Source organism: Grus americana, chromosome 18 (genome assembly GCF_028858705.1).
Source record: "Grus americana isolate bGruAme1 chromosome 18, bGruAme1.mat, whole genome shotgun sequence".
Taxonomy (NCBI): Eukaryota; Metazoa; Chordata; class Aves; order Gruiformes; family Gruidae; genus Grus; species Grus americana.
In genome coordinates, this window is record NC_072869.1 from 7,991,473 (window position 1) to 8,012,330 (window position 20,858).

General features: G+C 45.9%; 2 protein-coding genes across 4 annotated transcripts; both read left to right on the forward strand.

The window, feature by feature from the left end:
• Positions 1-1,841: 1,841 nt before the first annotated feature.
• JPT1 (Jupiter microtubule associated homolog 1) lies at positions 1,842-13,232 on the forward strand. The gene is made up of 5 exons (XM_054847103.1): positions 1,842-2,018; positions 5,239-5,381; positions 6,059-6,156; positions 7,874-7,901; positions 12,250-13,232. The coding sequence occupies exons 1-5, from the start codon at positions 1,963-1,965 to the stop codon at positions 12,396-12,398; spliced, it is 474 nt and encodes a 157-aa protein (XP_054703078.1). The 5' UTR covers positions 1,842-1,962; the 3' UTR covers positions 12,399-13,232.
• Positions 13,233-14,093: 861 nt separating this feature from the next.
• NT5C (5', 3'-nucleotidase, cytosolic) lies at positions 14,094-20,632 on the forward strand. Of its 3 annotated transcripts, none has more exons than XM_054847097.1 (5): positions 14,094-14,396; positions 18,966-19,066; positions 19,151-19,211; positions 20,023-20,137; positions 20,220-20,632. In XM_054847097.1, the coding sequence occupies exons 1-5, from the start codon at positions 14,109-14,111 to the stop codon at positions 20,360-20,362; spliced, it is 708 nt and encodes a 235-aa protein (XP_054703072.1). In that variant the 5' UTR covers positions 14,094-14,108; the 3' UTR covers positions 20,363-20,632. The 3 variants fall into 3 exon arrangements, with proteins under 3 accessions (XP_054703072.1, XP_054703073.1, XP_054703074.1); XM_054847098.1 differs by having other exon boundaries at positions 14,094-14,357; XM_054847099.1 differs by having other exon boundaries at positions 14,094-14,327.
• Positions 20,633-20,858: the final 226 nt, after the last annotated feature.

Below are 20,858 nucleotides of genomic sequence, written 5' to 3' on the forward strand. Positions count from 1 at the left end.
AAATAATCAGCAAAGCAGCTTTTATTTGAAGACTATCCTGCAGTCAGGACTGTCTCCGAGATCAGTGGGGTCCCTTGGAAATACTGAAGGTTTGGAATTTTAAAGCTGCATGTTAAAACTAGCTTTGTCAGAGGGAACGGGTTTTTCTTCATCTTGACTTTAAAATGTCTCAGGGGTGCATATTTAAGAGTCAAATCCTGTGGGTTTGAATAAAAAGCATTTAGATGACAAAATACTTCAGAAAGTTCCCAAGAGAGCAGTTGCTTACCTGTATGCAAGGTAGGTATCATTTGACTTCTTAATGCCCAAGCCTAAGGGCTAATAGAATTAAAACAACTGTCATGTTACTTCAGATTTCCCTTTAATCTAGTTCTGGAATGATGTGACAGAGAATTCCCTGAGGACTTAAATAGTGGTTGGGGTTTTTTAAACAAGATTTTTTTTATAGATCCTAGATTAGAAAAAATAAAATGCTGTGGTCCTTGTTTGTGTTGTTTTAGCAGTTCAGTTCTTTCCTGAGCTGTGTTGATATTAAGGCTGGTGATAATTCAGACACTTGACACCTCATGTTGTATGTAGAATGAAGTAGCACAAGCAAAGCTTGAATTTTCCAGACCAAAAAGAAATATTTTCTAGAGAAAAGTGTTTTTGGGGTAATAAGGGTGGTTATTAGTGCAGACTGGGAGGGAGAGATGGATGGGTTTTCTTCCCCCTTCTCCCTTCTTTATGCAAGTACTAATTAACATTTGCAGAGGGAGATCCTGACGTGTTAATTTTGGAGTAAAAGTTGTGGAGATCAGGGAAGCATCTCTGTGCCTGAAAGCGACAGGGAGTTCAGGAAGTTCCCAGTCACCAAATCAACGGTGGATTTGACAGGTCAACAGCCAACATCTGGGAATTTAAATGACGAGCTGTATGAGTTTTGTGCTGGCACTTGGTGGAAGATAAACGGCGCAGAAGCATACAGCCTCATGCTTTTAAGACGCAGGTGAGCAGTGTTCCTGGGCTTTGTACTCCACCTAGATGTTCTGGGACTCACCTAATTTTCATGGAATAATCCACTGCTCCAAAATCTTTTGATACTGCAAATTATTTTATTCCACCGTGTCTTTTGAGGTGACAGCATTTCACCCCAGCCCTGTTGGCTGTGTCTCTGTAGTCACTGGACCCAGCAGCAGCCTTGTCTGAGCACCTTCCGCACCTCGATGGCCTCTGTGGTGTTCATCCATCTGTTTTGGAGTTGCATCATGACACGCTCTGAGGCAACTTCAAGGCTGGCAGGGGCCGGGCTGCCTCCCGGCATGGCGAGGAGTGTGCGAGAGCAGGACCTCGGCAGGGATGGCCGAGTGGGGTGTCTGGGCTGCGCGGTGGTGGCCCGATGGCACTTGAGGCGTCATGGGGGATGGCTTTGAGGACAGGCGAGGCACGAAGGGGTGTTTGCCGAGGAAGGGCGAGGTGTGGGGCGGTGGGGCCTCCCGCCTCGCCGGGCCTCCCCTCCCAAGAGAAACGGCAGCGAGACTTTTGTCTCGCCTCGTGTGGTTTAGCCAATCACAACTCGTCTGATATGAGCGACAGGCCTCCCGCTAATCATCAACAAAAAGCGCCGCCGCCCAGGCACAGCCAATCGCCGCAGAGCAAACGTATTGTTTCGCCAATGAGCTTTTAAGGATGAGGCAAGGCGCCTCAGAATAAACGGTGAGGCGGGCCAAAGGGCAGAGTGGCAGGGTGTGATCGAATAGGAGCTCGGCATTAGGTTTGAACCGTCCAATGAGAAGGCCGCTGAGGGGCGGGCTTTGAGGTGGGTATAAAAGGCGCAGCCGGTGCGGGCGGCGGCTGCAGTTGTCACCGGCAGCAGCAGGGCGAGACAGGAGGGGACGGTGCTCCGTTCCCGGGACCGTCACTCCCCGCTGGCCTCTTAAGGGAGCCCTTTCGCCATCGTCCGTCTCCTCCGTCCCTGCCGCCATGACCACCACGACCACCTTTTCGGGCATGGACCCCAGTGGCAGGAACAGCTCCAGGTCCGGCGGGGGCTCGGGGGCCGTTGGGACCATTAGAGCGGTGGGGCTGAGGGCGTGGGCGGCGGGGCCGTCACTCCCCCTCGCCTCAGCGCCTAGGGGCCCGGCCGGGTACGGAGGGGGCTGCCCGGAGCGGCTCTGAGGGGGGTGGCGGGACGCGAGGCGCGGTGCTGGGGTGGGGGGGGCGGAGAGCCGCGGGCGCCGGCCGGGTCGGGGCTCGGCGTGTGCGGTTCCTCTTCGCCGTTTGCCGGCCGGATCGGCGGGAGGCGGAGGCGGCCGCACCCACCCGGGGGCAGCGGGCTGTCTGTGGGCTCGGCGAGTCAGCTGCGCTGCCGGGGGGATGGTGGAGCGGGGGCTGGTAGGGCCTGGCCGTGGCCGTGCCCTGCCGCAGCTGCCCGGAGGAGGGGGGTGTGGGAGCTGCAGGGGTGGGAGCTGGCGAGACCCACCCCGGGCTGCTCGGGTGTGCGTGTGCGTCCCTGCCTCTTCCTAACAAAGAAGGGAGGCGACTCCCTGCCTCGCTGCGCGGCCACGCAGCCACATTGCGGGTGGGGGGGGGACACACACACGACACGACGCTGCTCCCCTCCTCTGCCCGCCACCTTCCCTTGCCTGCGGCTGCTAAGACCGTCCTTACCCCTTGGCTTGCCGGAGCGGCCCCGGAGGCTGCCGCGTTCTGGGTGGGGCCGAGCGGGCTCCATTGTCTGCTCTCCCCGGCCTCCCCACCTGCCCGCATCGGCGGGAGCCCGCGGGTCGGCCGGTGTCGCGCCCCGTTCGCAGCTCGGTCCCCGGCCGCCGGTCGGCACCTCGCCCCCGGCCGGGGTGGCCGTTTCGTTGGGCTGCCGCTGCTTGACCGTTGGCTCGCAGGGAGTGCGTTCGGGGGGGGGGGATGGGGGGGAATGCCCCTTCCCCAGGCTCCGACCCTGCGGCGGGGCCTCGGCCGGATTCCCCGGGGGCAAGCGGGGGCTGGGAAGCTGCGGCTGGGAAGGGTGGAGGGCGGAGGAAGCCGTGGCCTGTCTCGAAACAAAGAAAACTTGGCAGGTACGTCTGGAGGAGATGCGCGGCACTTTGTCGGGCACCCGCGTTTCTGCAGGAGTAACAGCTGGCTTGGAGAGGATAGTGTCGTTTTTTCAAGCCATTCCGTCTTTTCTTTCTTTCTTTTTTTTTTTTTTTGGGTAAGGTTTTGGCCTGACAAAGCAGATGCTTCCTGTGTGCTTTTCGGGGTGCGTTTTAAAATAAAGAAAAAAAAAAAGCAAAACCAAAACCACAAACCCTTTACAAGACTGCTTCCTGGATGGAGCTGTGGATGAATTTTCGGTATACATCACTGGGTATCAGGTGCAATTTTAAGAGCGGTTCATTGCTTGAAGTGTTAAATGTAGCTTTGATGAAAGCATGTTATAACATCTCAAGGTTGAGAGAGGCTTCTAATAAAATCTGTCAACCTCTAGCTGAGGTTGGCAAGAGGGATTATTCGTCTTTAAGGGTTTAAGCGATGGCTTTTTTTCCTTCAATTGCCTTTTCTGTTAATTTCACTAAGACTGTCAGTGGAAACTGTTGTGCCATTAAGAGAGCACTGGTTTCACTGCTCTGGTAAAATAAAGGTGATCTAAAATGTAAGAACAAGCCCTCCTTTGAACAGACTGTTCTACAAATTAGTAAGTGCAACAGATGTAGCTAAGAAAATAAACCTATGCCAGGACATTTCCTCTGGAAAAAAAGGTAATGAAACAATTCAAGACCATCATACCATATCTCTTAATTCAGAAAGGAGACAAAGCAAGTCATAAAAATGTTCTTGGATTCTTAAAACGTATTATACAATCTACTGGGATCCTCCCATTAGCAGCTGAGCATTAGTAATTGGAACTTTGGAGAAGAATTTTGTAAGGAAAAGTAGTTTGCTAGTTAAGTAACATGAAATATCCATGCCAAACACCTTTGTGAATTTTCCTGCCATTGTGTTGTTTGAACTCTGTAGATTGGAGAAGCATTTTTGTGTTGCATCTGGAATGTAATAGGTACAAAGTCTGAAAAGATCTGAATGCTGTTACCAATGGCGATGACAATGTAAAATCAGACATGTTCTTTGTGTTGAATTCCTAGGTTTGGTGCGTTAACAAGCTGTGTACTGTTTTCTGTTGTGAAGTTTTAACTTTATTAAATTATTTGAAAAGAAGATGAAGTGTACACCTTTCCTAGCTTGTTTTGGTCTTCATTTCAGACCACTGGATGTCTTGAAAGCCCAGTTCTGTTGGTGTACTCTCATCTCTGGGGGTTGTGACAGTTCTCATATGGCCTTGATACATTATTATTATTCTCCTGGCTTTTGTCTGGCTTCTCCAGCTAACACATCAGCCTGGAAAAAAAAAAATCTCATGCTTAAGAAAATAAGATCTGAAGGAATTTACATTTCAATACTTACTTTGCTGCTGTTATTTTGGTTGATTTCTGCAAGATAGAAAGCAGACCATAATATAGCTCATGAAGTACCAAGCAGGCTTCTTTTGTGCCTGATAGAAGATTGTTAGATTTAGGTTATATATCTGGAACTTTGTACGCGTGTTTCTCCTAATAATAGTCTAACTTAAAACTGTTTAATTGTACTTTTTAAGTCTAATCCAGTAGCATGCTGCAGGCTGGGGGGTTTTCCGATGAAACAAATCTAGATAAAGGCTGCAGCCCCCAGTCATCAGTGATGCCACCATTATTTTGGCCTATATGCCAAACTTTAGCCTTTGCTGTCCTGCCAGTTTGAAGATTAATGTTAGCCTTTACAGAGTTCTCTTAAAAAAGCTGGAATTTAACATACCCACATACTTTTGTTTATTTTTTAATTGGCTCAGACTGAAGATTGGTAGCAGCAGCTCTTGACACCAAATGAAGCAAGGGCACAAGTAGAGTACAGGAGTATTTTATTTTTGTAAGTGTTGTTAAAGAGGAGAGTAGTGGAGATACAGTGCCTGGATCGAATGCTGGCAGTCAGCTTGCCTTTATACTTCAAATTATGCACTGAAGACATGGCAGTCTGTGTCATTTGTTAAAAGCCAATGCATAATACAGTCATCTCGCGTAGGTTCTGCTTGGACAGAATTTAGCCTTTATGACTGCCCAGTACAAGAGCCAACAATGATCTCTTGGCTTATTAGTCTTGTTTTATACGTCGGAGTGTGGCTTAGTAATGGTAATGGTACATGCAAGGCTGTAAAGCTGACTCTCTCTCCAGAGTGCTGCGTCCTCCTGGTGGTGGGTCCAACTTTTCCTTGGGTTTTGATGAACCAAAAGAACAACCCGTGCGAAGGAACAAAATGGCATCCAGCATCTTTGGAACTCCTGAAGAAAACCCACCTTCCTGGGCTAAATCATCGGGTAAGGATGTAGAGCTTTGTTTCCAGATCTGCTGACATGCATTAATTCATTTTTTGTATCAGCCTGAAGCTGCCAGTGGCTCACTGTGGAAACCAGTTTGCTTCCTACCTGGTAGTTTAGGGCTATAATTGATGTCTACTTGCATGGGATTTTTTATTTCTTATTTTGAATTGCTTCCAGAGGGGTTTTTTTATGCAAGTCTTGGACATAGATGTTGCAAGCAGATAGCTAAGAGAATTGTATTTTAGATGCAATTTCTCCATGTTAATCAAGTCAGAGTAAGGCTAACTTGTGTCTTAGTATTTGGAGTAGCACTGGTTGGTCTTGATTAATCAGAGGAAGCTTAGCTTTGCGTTGTACTTGCAGCTGGGGGGATCAAGCTTCCATTTTGGCAAAGCACTTCCAGTATGGATGGCCTTGGGACCCTGGTGTCTATCTGTTTAAATGGCACACTCAGCTGCATGAGATGCTGTTGTACGACAGCAATTTGTGTGACAGTATCTAAAGGACCAGGACAACTTAGAATGGTAAAACTTTGATTAAAAAAAAAAAACAAACCACCAAAAAACCCCACAAAAAACCAAACACCCCAAAACCCCCAAACCCCTGTCTATTTATGGTCTGCTTTCCCAGTAAGTTTATCTTGCAACCTGATTAGAATCAATCTCTGCTTGTAGGGACTAAGCCAGGTGAAATCAGAGAAGACTGTGAATCATCTGGACCACAAAGAAGAAACTCAACTGATGCAAACTGTGGAGACTTTGTAGATCCCAAGGTCAGTAGTTAGCTACCAAGAGCCTGATAATGGGACAATTCACGCTCTGTGCATGATTGCTTTATCACCGATGTTCACACAGTTGGAAGCATTGTAGGATTTGAATCTGTTCTTTTCCTGAAGGTTTTCTTTTTCAAGTGATAGTCTTACATGCTTGTTTTATTTCTGTTACTGTCTTTAATAATACCATCAGGTGTGTCATTTTTTATGTAAATTGTCTACTTGGTAGCAGTATGGAGCATGGTTTGTAGTATTAACATGGGTTTTGCTTGCTGTATGATTGCGTTTAATGGGAAAAACGGGATGAAGAGTAACAATTCCTCTGAACTTAGAAAAACAGGAACCTAGGGTAGACTGTGCTTGCATAAACAAATTTTAGAGGGGAAAAAAAGAAACCTTGTTCTTTAAAGCTCTCCAGCTTTAGGTTTTCTGAAAAGAACTAGGTAGGTAAATTGTTATCTCAAATGTTGTGGCAGATACCTTTTGTCTCATGGGTTATAAACAGCAAGTTTTATTTTGATAATTGGCATCAATCATCATTTTAACTCATTTTTGTTATTAATAGGTGCTTTGAGCCATGAAATTGTCCTGTTGCAGAAAATGGCTTGCTCCAATTTAGCAAATATAAGTGAGACTAAATTTATAGCTGCTACCACAGAAAACAAAAATAATCTGTTTAGTCTAATTCTATTTTCTACTTAATTGTATTAAATACTGTAGTTCTCAGTTTTGCAAACAGATTCTTCCAATGTGGAATACTTTATGCAGTAGTTACAGCTACAAACAGCAGAAGCTGGAGCTAATGTACTGTAGCCCAGTCTGAAACTTAAGGCAATGTATTTGTGTGAGTTTCTGTGCATTTATATCCTGATGACTGCAGTTTCACTATGTAATTAACAGTGTTAAGTCTATGAAAGTTGATAAAACCTCATGCCATTGGGGAGCCTTGGCTACTGCTGGAAGACTTTCTGTATCTTTGTGTCAAGTTGCAGCCTGTGAACAGATTCAGTGTGAAAAGAATGTTTAGCTGTTTATGTAGTGAAGGAAACTTTTATCAGTAACACTGCAAAAAAACCCTGATCTGTATTTCACAAATGACGTTACATATCCTGGCTAGAACAAATGCTCTTGGCCTTGCTAACAGATAAATGTTTGATGTTGGAGAGAATCACTTAGTAGAAAGGAGAGGGGACTGAACTATTGCTAATTGCTTATGGTATAACTTTCTGGTTACTACTGCTCGGCAGTTACAATGTTGTGGTAGCTGTCAGTGCTGCCTAAGGTAGGATGCTGTATATAATGTGTTCTTGCCCACCCACATCCTTCGCAGTGTGGGAATAACAAGTACGCCACATGTTACAGCTCATCAGGATTAATTCAGTACTACCTGTCTGTTTAAACTTTTAGAAGTATGTTAGGTAAATAAACAGCTGATAGAATTATATTAGTTGCTCCGTAAGAATTGGCACTCACAAGCCCATAATATTAATCTGCAGAACTATGTATGCAGAACTCACTGTGCCACTCTGATATCTGTGCCTAAGAGCCTGTTGTTGGTCTAAAAGTGCTTCATCAGGTGTGTTGCTCAGCAAGTGTTGCTAGCTAGACCAGTGTGCCTGACCACCACGGTCATAACATGGAATATCGAGTACCCTCTCGATGGAGGGGGGAAATACATTGTGAAGTGTGAGATATAATGTGTTTCTCTCTCTTCTAGGGAGGAGATGGTGGTGGTGAAACTTGTGGTGAGTAACTTCTCTGGACTCTTCTAGTAAAAGCCTTTTGCAGTTAGGCACTTTTGAAACAGAAGAGGATATATAAGTGGTCATGTATTGGGAGAGAAGGCAGCCTGGGGTTGTCCCTTGAATCCATCAAATCAATAAAGTGACCTGACTACTTCAGTGGAAGTGTGGATATGGAATGAAATGGTGGAATGCCTGTTAGTCATCAGGTTAAAAATGAGAACAGTCCTGTTCATTTATTTTGCCAGCAGCAGTTGGTGACAAGATTTGTTTAAGTACTAGAAGGCAAGGTGGATACCATCTTGCAAATAAAAGAGTTCAGTGATTGAAAGACTATACTGCTGTTGTAACTTATAATTACATAGTACAGTCAACTTCATGGATTTTAGTTCAGCAATTTAATTCTTTCCTATTGTCTTCTCATACAGCAAACACTACATTCACAGAAATAATCAAAACCAGCTACTGCATCTGAAAGTATCTGCATTAACTAGCTTTTAAGTTCCTGTCGCTTTTTAAATGCTGATTTTTTGCCAAGGAAGTTCATATGCATACTGCAAATTTCATTTAAACAGAGGCATTTCCCCTAGCAGCATGCATGTTAACCTTGAAGTGTTTTTTTCTAGCTCTGAGGCTGGAAATCTCTCCCTTGTAAGATTCAGCTTACAAATAGCTTACTTCCTGAGGAGAGGAATGTGTATGCCGACCGGGTACTTTCTAAGCGCTGCTTTCAACACCTCAGAGTTGTGGGAGATCACTAAAGCCATTAGCAGTTCCATGTCCTGAAAAGACTTCTGCTGGGAGGGTGAGAATTTTTTCCAGAATGTTTTTAACTACCTCTGAGTGGCATCTGTTCCCAAAATAAGTAGCAGACTGCTTCTAATCAAACTATACAGGCTTCTTTAGTATTTCTTTCCCATGTCTGTCTGATCTTAATTAGCACTGTAGGCATTTAGAGTTTATGCCTCGAGTAGGAGGATGTGGTTTGATAATAGAAGTAAACTGATCTAAGGGCTCTGCTGCTTCTCCTGTTGTTTAAACCAACTCACTGTGAGGTCAAATGAGAGCCTGGAAGCAGCGTGAGGCAAGAAGGGGTGGGAGGGAGCAGAAACAGGGCTGCCTGGATTAGCAACAGCTGACTGAAACTTTGAGTACAAAAATGATATTCCTGACTCCTCGAACAAGTTCCCATTTTCACAGGTTGAAATATTTGTTGGGTTTTGGGTTGTTTCTGGTAGGTGACAGTGAAGGAAGTTCTTAGCAAGTACCAAGTAAATGTGTGCTGGGAGGTGGTTTAAAAAATTGAAAGTGTTACTGGAAAGTAACTGGGGTTGTTTAATTTTTAGTCATGGCCACAACAGTAAATTTTTCAAGATGGTCAAGATGAAATAAAAATGACAGACAAAGGTTTGAAGTTAAACTTCCACTGATGAAAGTTTAGGAAGGAGTAGAAAGTTAATGCTTCCTGGACATGGCATCTGTAGCAGATACTTGAGATTTTTAATGAATTCTTAAATTAATTTCTAGTGTTGATAGCTTTGGGTATTGTAGCTTAATGGGGCACAGAGTCTTGTTGAGCTAGCTGTGTCACTCCACTACTTGATATTCCTGCTGTGCGAGATGGCAGACATGAGCTGGTGAACATCCCACCATCGCACGTGCGATTTTGTACTTGATGTTGTAGAGCTGTCTCTGGGGTTTGAAAGGGGCTGAATGAATACACCTCCAAATAAAAGCTGTCTGCTTACAAGTTCAGAGCATAACTACATTCTTAACAGGTTTCCATCATTAAAAAATGTTTGTTCTTCTGAATTTGGAAATTATTTTCTGTATGTAACTGATTATAAAACCCCAGGAGGTGTCAGGTGGGATACACATATTTATTAATCACGCCTGTCTAGGGGAAGAAGACTTGTTCCTTTTGCGGCAGTGTTCTTGCTCCCTTTGGAAGCTGTAGTTCTTTGCTGTGCATCAAAGTTTCCAGTGGTTTGCAGTATACTCAGTAGAAAGCTGCTTCAGAGAATATACCCTTTCTGATAAGGGAAGAACTGTTTTTATCTGATCCCGTTGCATTTACCACTTCAGTTATTAGGTTAGCAAACTTATCCATACCTTGATTATGTGGGAAGTACCAATGTATGTATCAGCTGGCTACATGAGCCTCTAAATGCTATAGAAACTTCCCCAAAGTTTCCTGTGAGAGTAATTCTTGTTTCTGTTGTGATTCAGTTAGCACTGCGTACTTAATGAATGTGACTAACTAAGGAGAACTAGCCAGCACCCGTCGACTGTCACTGATGACTGACTTTACATGATACACAGGAAGGGGGAGTCTGGCATTTGGTGGACAGATCATCATCATGAGTACTGCACAGTCCTGGGACTGTCTGCTGAAGGCACAGACAATGGAGCTTTCAGGGCTGTATGAAGAGTGGGCATGGCCACAGTTGTTCTCTGCTTGCTGAGTAAGCAGGCGGTGGTACGCATGAGCTACAGAAGCTTCAAGCTCAAAACTTCGTATTGTTTTGCTCAGATGTGCCTGTGGGTTAATGAATACAGCAGAGAATCTGTATCATAGATTATTTCTGATTGCATGGAGACTACACGAAGCTGAGTTCTTTCATATTCTTGTAAGCATGGATACAGGGGGTTCAGTGACGAGTAGGTTTTCAGTGTTTCTGATAAAATTTTCCATCAAAGGTTATTAAAAACAACAACAAAAACCCCCCAAACCCACAAAAAAAATTAATTGCCACAGAATCGGAGGAAAGCTGCTCCTGTGGATAGGAAGGTAGCTAAAGAATAGGAGGCAAAGGATAGGGCTTAGTGATTGCTTTTCAGGTTGGAAAAATGAGCCATGGGAAGTGATGCTGGGACTAGTTTTATTCAGTGCCTTCATCTGTGACCTGGAAAAGGTAATGAACAGTGAAGTCTCCAATTTTGTTGGTGATATTGGCTCTTTCAGGTAGCCAAAGGTGCTGATGAGAAAATCTGTCAGAAGGACTCAAGATAGGTAGGTAGAAAGGTGGCAGAATATATAAGTATGTATAAACTAATGCGTCTAGGGGGAAAAAAACCAACAGCCCCATGCCAGTCTTGTGTTCAGCTCTGCACAGCAGTTAGCTCCTGGGATCTGCCTCGAGTCTTATACTGTTCTGAAATGTTTGGAGGTGCCAGCAAAACGTTGAATGCCATCAGGGAGAGAATGGGAAACAAGACATTGTTTTGCCTCTGTAAACAATGATATGCCCACATCTTGAATTGTATATACAGTCCTTGAAATGTAAAGGCTAGGAGGTTGTAGTGGAGGTAAACAAGGGGCAGAGGAGGGTGATAGGAAAGGTAAGGAGGTGCAGCAGCTGCCTTATGAGGAGAGAGTAAAATGGCTGTGCCTCTTCAGTTTGAAGAGAAGGCTCGGGCAGAGGGAATACGATCAAGATTTACTAAATCGTGGAGGTTAAGGTGAATGTGCAGCTGTTGCCCAAATCCTCCAAACCAAGAACTAGATGAAACTAAGAGGTCTGGTAAAAAAACCAGACAAAGTATGTCTTCACAGAGCCGGCAGTGAAGCTCCGCTCCCCTCGCCCCACCAAGTATCAGGGGCTACTTGGTGTTGATTTGGGCCTTTGGCTCATAACTGTTTGTCTTAATCTATAAAAATGTGAGGTGCTAATGTACTCGCTGTGCTCATGAATTAATTGTCAGTGAAGCAGATACATTAGTTATTTGCTAGAGTATCTAAAGTGCTTCCTGTGAAGAATTCCTTCTGTGTCCTGTCTTCACCTGTGGTCGTTCAGAAGTATTTAAAATAGATGAAGGTATCGTGCTTTCCAGGGAATGTATGTTCGGAGCCTACCCGTGCATGGCTGTTCCCTAGTCTCTTCTCTGTGATGCCTCAGAAGTGTCTGTCAGATCTTCTTCCCTCTAGTTCTGAAATTGGGAATGTAGTTTGAAACTGAGCTCTTGCTTACGAGTACAGGTGCTTCTGTGACTTGGTTTCCGGTGCCTGCTCACACTTGAGTTACAATTGCCGTAGTCGTACTAATACGTACGAGACTTAAGACTTAAGCTGCTTGTCACTTAAAAAAAAAAAAAATTAAAAAAATTGCTGGGGTCCTCCAGCAGCTGAGTGAACGTGGCTCTTGAATGCCTGCAACTGAGCTGTAAGGCATCAGGGTTCATCTGAAAAACACTTCAGAGGGCTGAAGGCCATCCTGCCAGCAGGGTTACAGCAGCACTCTGTGTCTGTAGCCTGGAGAAAACGTACAGGAGCTGATCTTCTGTCTAAGCCAGTGAAACATCTGGCTTTTATCATCCACATCAAACACTTTAAAAGCTTCTTTTCTTCTAGAAAACACTGAGGCTGATGTAGAAGCTGCCCCAGGTCAGAATGAAGAAAAATCCCTGCCTGCTGCACCTGTTCCTAGCCCAGTAGCACCAGCACCTGCACCATCCAGGAGAAATCCACCCGGTGGCAAGTCCAGCCTAGTCCTCGGTTAAACCTTTCCCTTCCTGACTGTTTTGAACTCGTGTCTGTTTCTTTCCCCCATGCTTGTGAACTGCACAACTTGAGCCTGACTGTACATCTCGAATTTCTTTCATTAAAAAGAAGCACTTTATGTACTCCATCTTTTTTTGAGATCACGGTTTTTTCCCACTTCTGTCCTGTGTTTCCCCCAGATCTACTGGAAGTGACATGAGTGTTTTCTAGTGATAGACTTGAGGGAAAGCTTTATGAAGTATAGTAATGTAATTCAAAGGAGAGTAGATTGGTTCTAAGTGTGCTTAGAGGGTTTTTGTACTGAGATTTTTTTTTTTTTTTTTTTAGAACCCCTTAGCTTTACGAAGGTCTAGAATCCTGGTTAAACAGGCCAGCAAACAATCAGCAAGAGCAGTCCTTTCCTCCACATGTGGGATTTGGGGATCTAAAAGGCTTCATTGACTGCATGTGGTAAATGCCTTGACCCCTGCTGTGCCATATAAATTGTAAAGTGGTTAGTGTACACCATGCTGCCTTTAAGATAAAAAAATAAATTAAAAAATCTTGATACTGGACTACTATGAAGCAGGGTATGTGCCAAATAGAGGGCTGATGACCAGAGCCGCCTGGCCTAATGCTAGGAGGGGATTTATTCAGACTTTATGCAGTAAAGGTGGAGTGGATCATATAAATAAAATTACAGGGCATTTTTTTTACAACTGACTCAATGCTGTGCATGATCATGCTGGTGCTTGACCATGAGGTGAAAATCTCATCCTTTAAAGTGTGTGTTGTAATTTCACAAAGCTGGACTGTTGCTTAAAAGTAAATAATATAGAAATTTTGAAGCAGTGTTTCCTGTGTGGGTTTTATTTCATGGGTTTGGTTTTGCTTTGTTCTCGGTTGTCCTTGTCTCAGCCAACCTGCCCTGTTCTAACAGAGGTGGGAAGCAGCAGAAGAGAGTTTGAATACCTGGCTTGAGGTCACCATCACATGCCATCTTCCCTCGGAGAAAGTGTCTGACTTGCCTCTTAGTTTTTATCATCTAGATCAAAGAAGCATGGAATATGGGTTGATATATATAATCTGGTTTATCCAAAATATTTTTTTCTCTCAAGAAAATAGAGGAAATGAAAGTTTCTTCTCGCACACACAAAAAATTAGACCCTAACAAGGGAGGGGGTGGAATGGAGACCAAACCATGAAGTTCTCCACTGTCCTGGAGGGGGTCAGTTCTGGATTTGTACAGAACTGGTGTGTGTCTTTTCCACCCTCCTCCTGGAAGAACCAGTGCCTAAAAATACCCCGGCTTTCCAAATCAGTTTTGGAGAAGCCCTAGCCTTAGGTGCTTAACCTATAAAACTGGATTTGCTCTAATGTGTTCCTCCTCTCCTATGTCTGGGGCTGGCGTCCCTTATGTACAGCTACCGCATGTAACTCATGCCTGCCTGTTTTCTGGCCTAGGAGGAGGAAAATAATCAAACGACGTTTCCTTTGCAAGCCCCACAACCAGTGGAACTTGTTAATACTCCTTTCTGGTCGCTGTGGCTTTGGCCGAGCCAAGCAACCTTCCCCGCCGCCCCTGGGGTTGACGATGGCAGCGCCAAGGGGCTCTTGCTCGCTCTTCCACTCACCCTTAGCAAGTAAAGCCGGTTACGGGTAGAGCCCACCCGTGTTCCCACGTGGGTGTCGGCCGAGGGGATCCCCGCGGAGGCCCGCTGTCCCCGCCCATGCTCATGCATATTCACGTCCTGAAGATCCGCCCCGCTCTCGCGTGTGTTGAGGAGCCCGCGGGCGCGCACCGGGTGCAGGCAGCATCGGGTGTGGGCAGCGCCATGGGCAGCGCGGCCGGGCCGCTCCGGGTGCTGGTGGACATGGACGGTGTCCTCGCCGACTTCGAGGGCGCGGTGCTGCGGGACTTCCGCGCCCGTTTCCCCGGGGAGCCGCAGGTGGAGCTGCCGGCGCGGAGGGGCTTCTCGGTGCGGGAGCAGTACCGCTGCCTGCGGGAGGACCTGGGGGTGAGCAGGGCGGGCGGGGGCCGGTGGCGGAGGGTTTGCAAGCGAGGGGCGAAGGCTGCGGCGTGGTTGGAAAGTGGGGAGGTTGCTCCTTGTTTACAAAGCGCTCGCTCGCTCGCTCTCTCCCTCTCTCGCCTCGTACCCCGCTGTGAGCAAAGGAAATCTTCTCTTCCTACAGACTGTGAATATGCAAAGCAGAGGGGAGGGTTGGGGTTTGTTTTAAGGGGGTGCTACAAAGGGTTGTTTCATGCCAGCAGCCTTAATTTGTATAGTAATAATCAGTGACTACTTCTAGGAGGATTGCCAGCCCTTTACAAAGAGAGATGTGTGCGGGAATTGGGAATGAGTGATTCTGCCGTAGGAATAACTGGATGAAACTATTTGCTGAACCACCCTCAGCTTGTTCTGTACCTACTGGTAAACTCTCTTGCTATGCAGCAGTGGTAATAACTTACCTAAAGTGCTCTGAGCGCTCCACAAGAGTTAATGTAGCTCCATAGCAGGATGAGAAATATAAATATGACATATGGGGTTTGTACAGCTAATAAAGCCCAGTAGCTATATCGTGACGTGCTCTGACAAGCAAAGTGCACGGTAGGTAAGCAATCTGGAACTGCATGTAAAAGGCTACATCTGCACAAATTGTTGTTATTTTTAATGTTTGCTAATGACTGAATGAATATCAGAGGCATTTGAATCCAGACTTTACATTTCCTTCTGGTTACCACAGGACAGTCGGGGACTCTAAGAAAATGGAATGGATGCTGATCCAAACTGTGCTGTACACTTCCCCTGAGAAGTTCATTGCTAATTTTAAGATCCTGTCCTGAGCCTGTAGGAGTTTTTATCGCTAAGAAATGACAACTCACGTTCATTTCCGTCCTGTTCCATCGCAAGGTACAGGCTCCTGCACCAACGTGACGGACAGGAGTGCTGGGTCTGGGCAGCATTTCCACAGGCTCCAAACTGACCAAGCTCTAATCGATGACTACTGATGCTCAAAACTTCCTGGAAGTAGTAACTTGTAAATATGGGGAGGTTTTTGTTTCTTATTTTATATAAATGGATACGATTTATTACCTGAGTATTCCTTAAGTGAATCCCACTTACCTATACTGGAACAAAAAAAATTGCAAGTCATTTAAGGGGACACGGCTTTTTATTTGTTCTTCTTTGGAAGGTCTACAATCTGATCTGTTCTGAAAGTTGTGTTTCGTTCCATTTCTGCGTTCCCTAATTTGGTTCATGTTCATCCTGTTCCTTTCCAAACCTTAGGTGTGTCACTGAAATAACCAGATAACTGGTTTGAATCCCACGCAGCTTAGGAGTGGCAGAAAGCTCTTATCTTACTGCCATTATTAGCCCGGCTTCCTGAGGAGATGAGGTTTATGTAGTTGTGTGTCTGTCTCCCTCTTGGGTAACCTCTGGATCTCTGGGCTGGTTTAGGTATGTTTGGCAGAACCATAAAGTTTTAAAGATTTGAAGCTCCTACAGGTTTTATGTAAATACCACAGCTGTTTAAAAATAGAGACTTTGTTAGTTCTGCCACGGTGGTATGGAGTGTCTGTGATGCAGGAGAATCCCTGCAGAAGGGGTACAGGGTGTCTGTGATGCAGAAGGTCTCTCCTCGCCCCCAGCTGCAGGAAAAGCTTTGGTAGAGACCAAGCGCGGCTTGTCCATCCTGTGCCAGCGGTGCTTGTCCGTGCAGAGAAACCCAATCTGCAGTTTGTAGCTGTTGAAAGGAGGGGGCTCAGCTTGACGCCAGGTGTCTGCTATGTCTACCCATGAGCAGCCAGTGCGTAAGATACTATCGTGACAGGTATTGTGATAATGATGTACACATTGCCCTCTTACTAAGGGGTGGTGATGCTTTATTAGTGTCATCAGCTGCCACTTGAAACTTGAACTATTACTTTGCTTTTTCTTTCTTTTTTTTGATCATAAGTCGATCATTAATTTCACATTGCAAATCCATTTAATTCACAAAGTGTTTTGCTCAAGACTTTACTGTACTTGTCTATCTGGTTCCCTGTGTGTAGCAATTTTGTTGATGGGATTTATCTCCCAAGCATTTAGGATGTGCTGCTTGGCCCCAGACAGTTTCAAAAAAGGATGCAACATCTCCAGTGGTGGCAAGAATTTCTAGAATTATTTTAAATATCACAAATGGGAAAGCTTAAGGATTGACTTAACTCCTCCAGTTTTGAATCTAAGTTGTTGTCTTGCTAATGGAAGTTAAAAGCAAACATTCAGCAATGATGGGATGAGAACGAGGAAAGAAAACTTTTTAACTTTCTTTTTCCAGTAACATTTTTTTTGTGTGTGACAAATGGCTTTTGGTTCTAAGAGTCATCAAATGAAATTTCTTTTTCCAGCAAAGCCAGACTTTTTTGTGACGTGGTGGAAACTTGCCAGTTTCTTGTGTCTTGCTGTAGGATAAAAGAGCTTTCAGACAGAAGCCCTGATTCTGTAATTCAATCTCCTTGGGAAGAGCTCCAGGGAATTGTTGCTGGGATCAGTGAGGCTTTGCATGGAAAGAGAGATCTGGGCAGATCTGATTGCCACGTCTTCACCTAGACTCCTTAACCTCTTCTGATTTGCGTGTGAAATTGGGCAGTGCTTCCAAATTTCTGGCTGTTGATTTATGAGTATTTGTAAATTATGATAGCTGAGTGAGCATCATGATCTGGGAGACTTGTTTAATGCTGACTCCTTTTCATTGCTGCTTAATTGAAATGTTTTTTATGTTGATGTTCCACTGGTGATACAGAGCAAGGAGACCATCAGCTGGACTATAAAGCAATCTTGTACAATTTCTAAGCAGAGGCTGCCAGCCTGCCTTTGAAGAATACTTACCAAGAACTAAGTTTTCCAAATTGTTCGGTGCCATGGGAACGTAAGACTTTAATGCTTGCGGAAAAGTGCTAGCTCGGCACCTCTGAAGTTCACTGTGTGACCCCAGGGAAGGTAAGATTCATGTGTCTTAGGGTAGAAGAGATATTGGAAGCTTAACCTCTCTGTCTGAGAATGAAACTTAGGCCTGGATGTGCACTTAGTCCTCAGCGCCGCTGGGATGCGGCTGCTGTGGGTGCTTTGTCATGATGGGTTGTGTGATAAGAAGAGCCGTCTGCTGTGACCTGCACGGAAATGCTCTGATTTAGCACAGGCCACTGAACGGTCACCAGGTAGCAATTTTTAAAATTAACTGAGCAGAGTTGGATTCAAACCAGTGAACTTCTTAATAGTAAAAGGTGCGAGACTGTCTTATCAGGTAATTTAAAAACAAAAAAAATAAAAAAGGACTAGAAGGACAGTCCTACCTAGAGGCACAGGAATTGCCCTGGAAATACTATTTCTCCTTTTAGAGATTAAAGATGCCACTGTTCTGTATCATATTAAATTCCTTTTACCTTTTTGCACCATTTTTGGCACTTCAGCTTGGGAAAAGATTGCTCCTTTACTAATGTTGTTTCTTTCCTACTTAGACTCACTTAAAAATTACTCTAACTTCAGAGAGAACCTCCTTTCCCACCTGTTTGTCACTAAATTCATGTAGCATCCCAGGTGGGTTTACAACTGAGAGGAGGTGCAGGGAGAAAAGGGATAAAGCTGTGATCCCTTTAATCGCACCATTCACTCCGCAGCTAAGGCTGCATGCTCTGAGTCAGATGAGAGGAGTGGTAGGTAGGACCCACCTGTATCCCACCAAACCCAGCCCAGCTGGGGGGCACAGGGCGGTTCATGAAGCCAAAGGTTCTTGGGGCAGCACAGGGATCCACCTCTGAATTTCCTGCTGCAGTCTCACACTCCTCTGAGTAGACTTTGTACCAACGCGTACCACAGAGGAGCAGCTGCTGATGCTGAAGTCACGATCTGCTCTGATTGAAAATCATAGAAAGCAGCAAAGAAATGTCATTTTCCTAGCTCTCCTGTCCTCTTCCTTCCCTCTTGCTGAGCTGTTCTGGTCTAAAAGGATTAACCCCAAATGTGTGGGTGTGCTGACCTGCTGGGGATGGTAATTAGCACGATCACCATATTGCCCTGTTTGCTCTGAAGGAAAAGAGACTTTTGGGTAGGACGTGTGTCTGCCCACTCATCCCTGGTAAATTCCTGAGCCGTAAGCAAATTTCAGTCAAACCTGACAGAGGAGCAGAAGCCTTGAACTTGTTGCTTTGATCTTCACAAGAGTTAGTAGAGAGAGACCTGCTGGGATGTGGTGAGGTATGGGCTCTCCCTCTGTCAGACAAGTCGAGCTGTAGATTGGTGCAGTGTTTGTGGCGCTACTCATGGAGCGGCTTGTAGAAACCGGGCCAGGTCAGGACCAGCTCTGCCTTCCTCGCTCCAAACAACCCACCAGAGAGTAACTTCTCACTCTTGTGTGCCTCAGCTGGATTTTTCCTGGAACCCTAAAGGTGAGAAACTTTATCATCTACTCTTGGTGTGAAGCATCACCTCGCTGTCTCAAGCGCTGGCCCTTTGACGGCTGCTACACATGGGGTAACTGGACATCTGTTGTGCACAGAGCTTGGATAAAAGCACGGGCATTGCTAATGGTCCTCCTGTCTCTTGCAGGCTAAGGTAGCCAGCATCTATGAATCGCCTGGCTTCTTTCTAGGGTTGGATCCAATTCCAGGAGCCCTTGAAGCTATGCAGGAGATGATCCGCATGCAGGAGTAAGGACACTTTGCACTCTGAAACCCTTTTCTATTATCTTAAGCACTTTCCCCTGACTGCTAATGAACGCTGTTTCTTTTCAGCACCGAAGTCTTTATTTGCACGAGTCCTCTCCGGAAATATGAGCACTGCATTGTGGAAAAGGTGGGAGAAAATTTATTTTACTGGTTTTAATGCCGCTTTTGCAAGGCCTTGCTGTTTCATACCACCCAAGTCAGAGTCACTCATTTATAAAGACGGTAGCCGGTGCAGGCTCCCCTGCAAGCCCTCGGTGCGAGGGGCAGCTGCCCGGACACAGCGATAGCATAGGATGGGGAGTCTCGGAGCACCGCGTGATGCCAACCTCACCGCAGGGCACGTGAGCTCTGTGCTCGTGGAGCCGGTGCGACACTTGGGCTCCAGCTGCGCCAGCGGCACTGGCAAAGGAACTGGTGCAGCATGGCCGGATAAGGAGAGCTTGGCTTTCAGCGTGGCCCACAGGGATGGGATATTCCATGGGGAATCCTGGAGGGTCCTCAACTGACAAAACCTTATTCTATCTAAATCCAGAGTCGGAGATACCCAGCTAGCCTGAAAGAGGCCAGTGCTGAGTTAAGAAGAGGCTGTAGTGTTGGAATTAGCCCAGTTTGCCACCGGCACAAGAACGGAGTGGGGGACCTTAATCACTGGAATGACTTAGATGGGCACAATCCACGTGCTCTGGGCAAGCAGCCAGCGTCACTTGCAGACTCAACAACGATTTAGGCGCGGCAAACACAGCGCTGACTGAAGGCCGTTAAAAGTACAGGTTAAATCAGCCTCCTGGACCATAGCCAGTCTCCGTGGCGGGGATTTGCAGACACAGTTGTAGGTACATGAGGGAAAAGATGGCTGTACTAGAGCTGATGTGACTTGAGCAGTGTGCAAACTGGAAGTATGGCAGAATTTTCTCCTATTTTATTTCTTGCCTCTGCAGTACAAGTGGGTAGAAAAACACTTGGGACCTGAGTTTGTGGAGCGGATTATTCTAACCCGAGATAAGACTGTCGTATCTGCTGACTTGCTGTTCGACGACAAGGATACCATTAGAGGTTTGAAAACCATTTGCATCACTTGCTGTTAGTTGGGAAGGAAAACCTCCAGCTGACTCCAGCTTTCCTCCCTTGCCCTCAGGTGCAGAGCTGAACCCAAGCTGGGAGCACATCCTGTTCACCTGCTGCCACAACAGGCACATCCAGCTGCAGGCACCACGCAGGCGGCTGCTGTCCTGGGCAGATGATTGGAAGTCCATCTTGGAAAGCAAGCGCAGGCAGTAGTGCAAAAAAGGGATGCTGTGCTCTTCCCACTGCTGAGGCAACAACCAGCTCACCTGCTGGCAGGGAAACCCACTCCCAGGAGGCAGCGAGCGCTGTCACCCGGGGTAGGGGCACTGCGGGGCATCGCTCACAGTAAGAAACGAGCTGCCCTTGCTAGACGGGCTGCGGAGCTGACTCCTTTCTGGGTTGCCGGAAGATTGCATTGCATTCAGTTAGTTGGATGTTTGCTGCTGGTGAAGAGAAACTATTAAATACAAGCAGTTGTGGGTTGATGGTTGCTTGTTTTCTTTTTCTTGTGTACATGTGCTTTTAACCTCACTTCCATTTGTTTTGGGCTGACCAGGAGTGGAGGGGGTGGGGAGAGGAAGAAGTAAAGCTCTGAAACTTGATCAGACGCAGCGTGGGTGTCTGTCAGGGAGCGCTGTGCTCAGCAGCCAAACCCTTTTAAATGTTATGTATTTAGCCACCCTGGCTTTTGGGCTGCCTTTTGCATCGT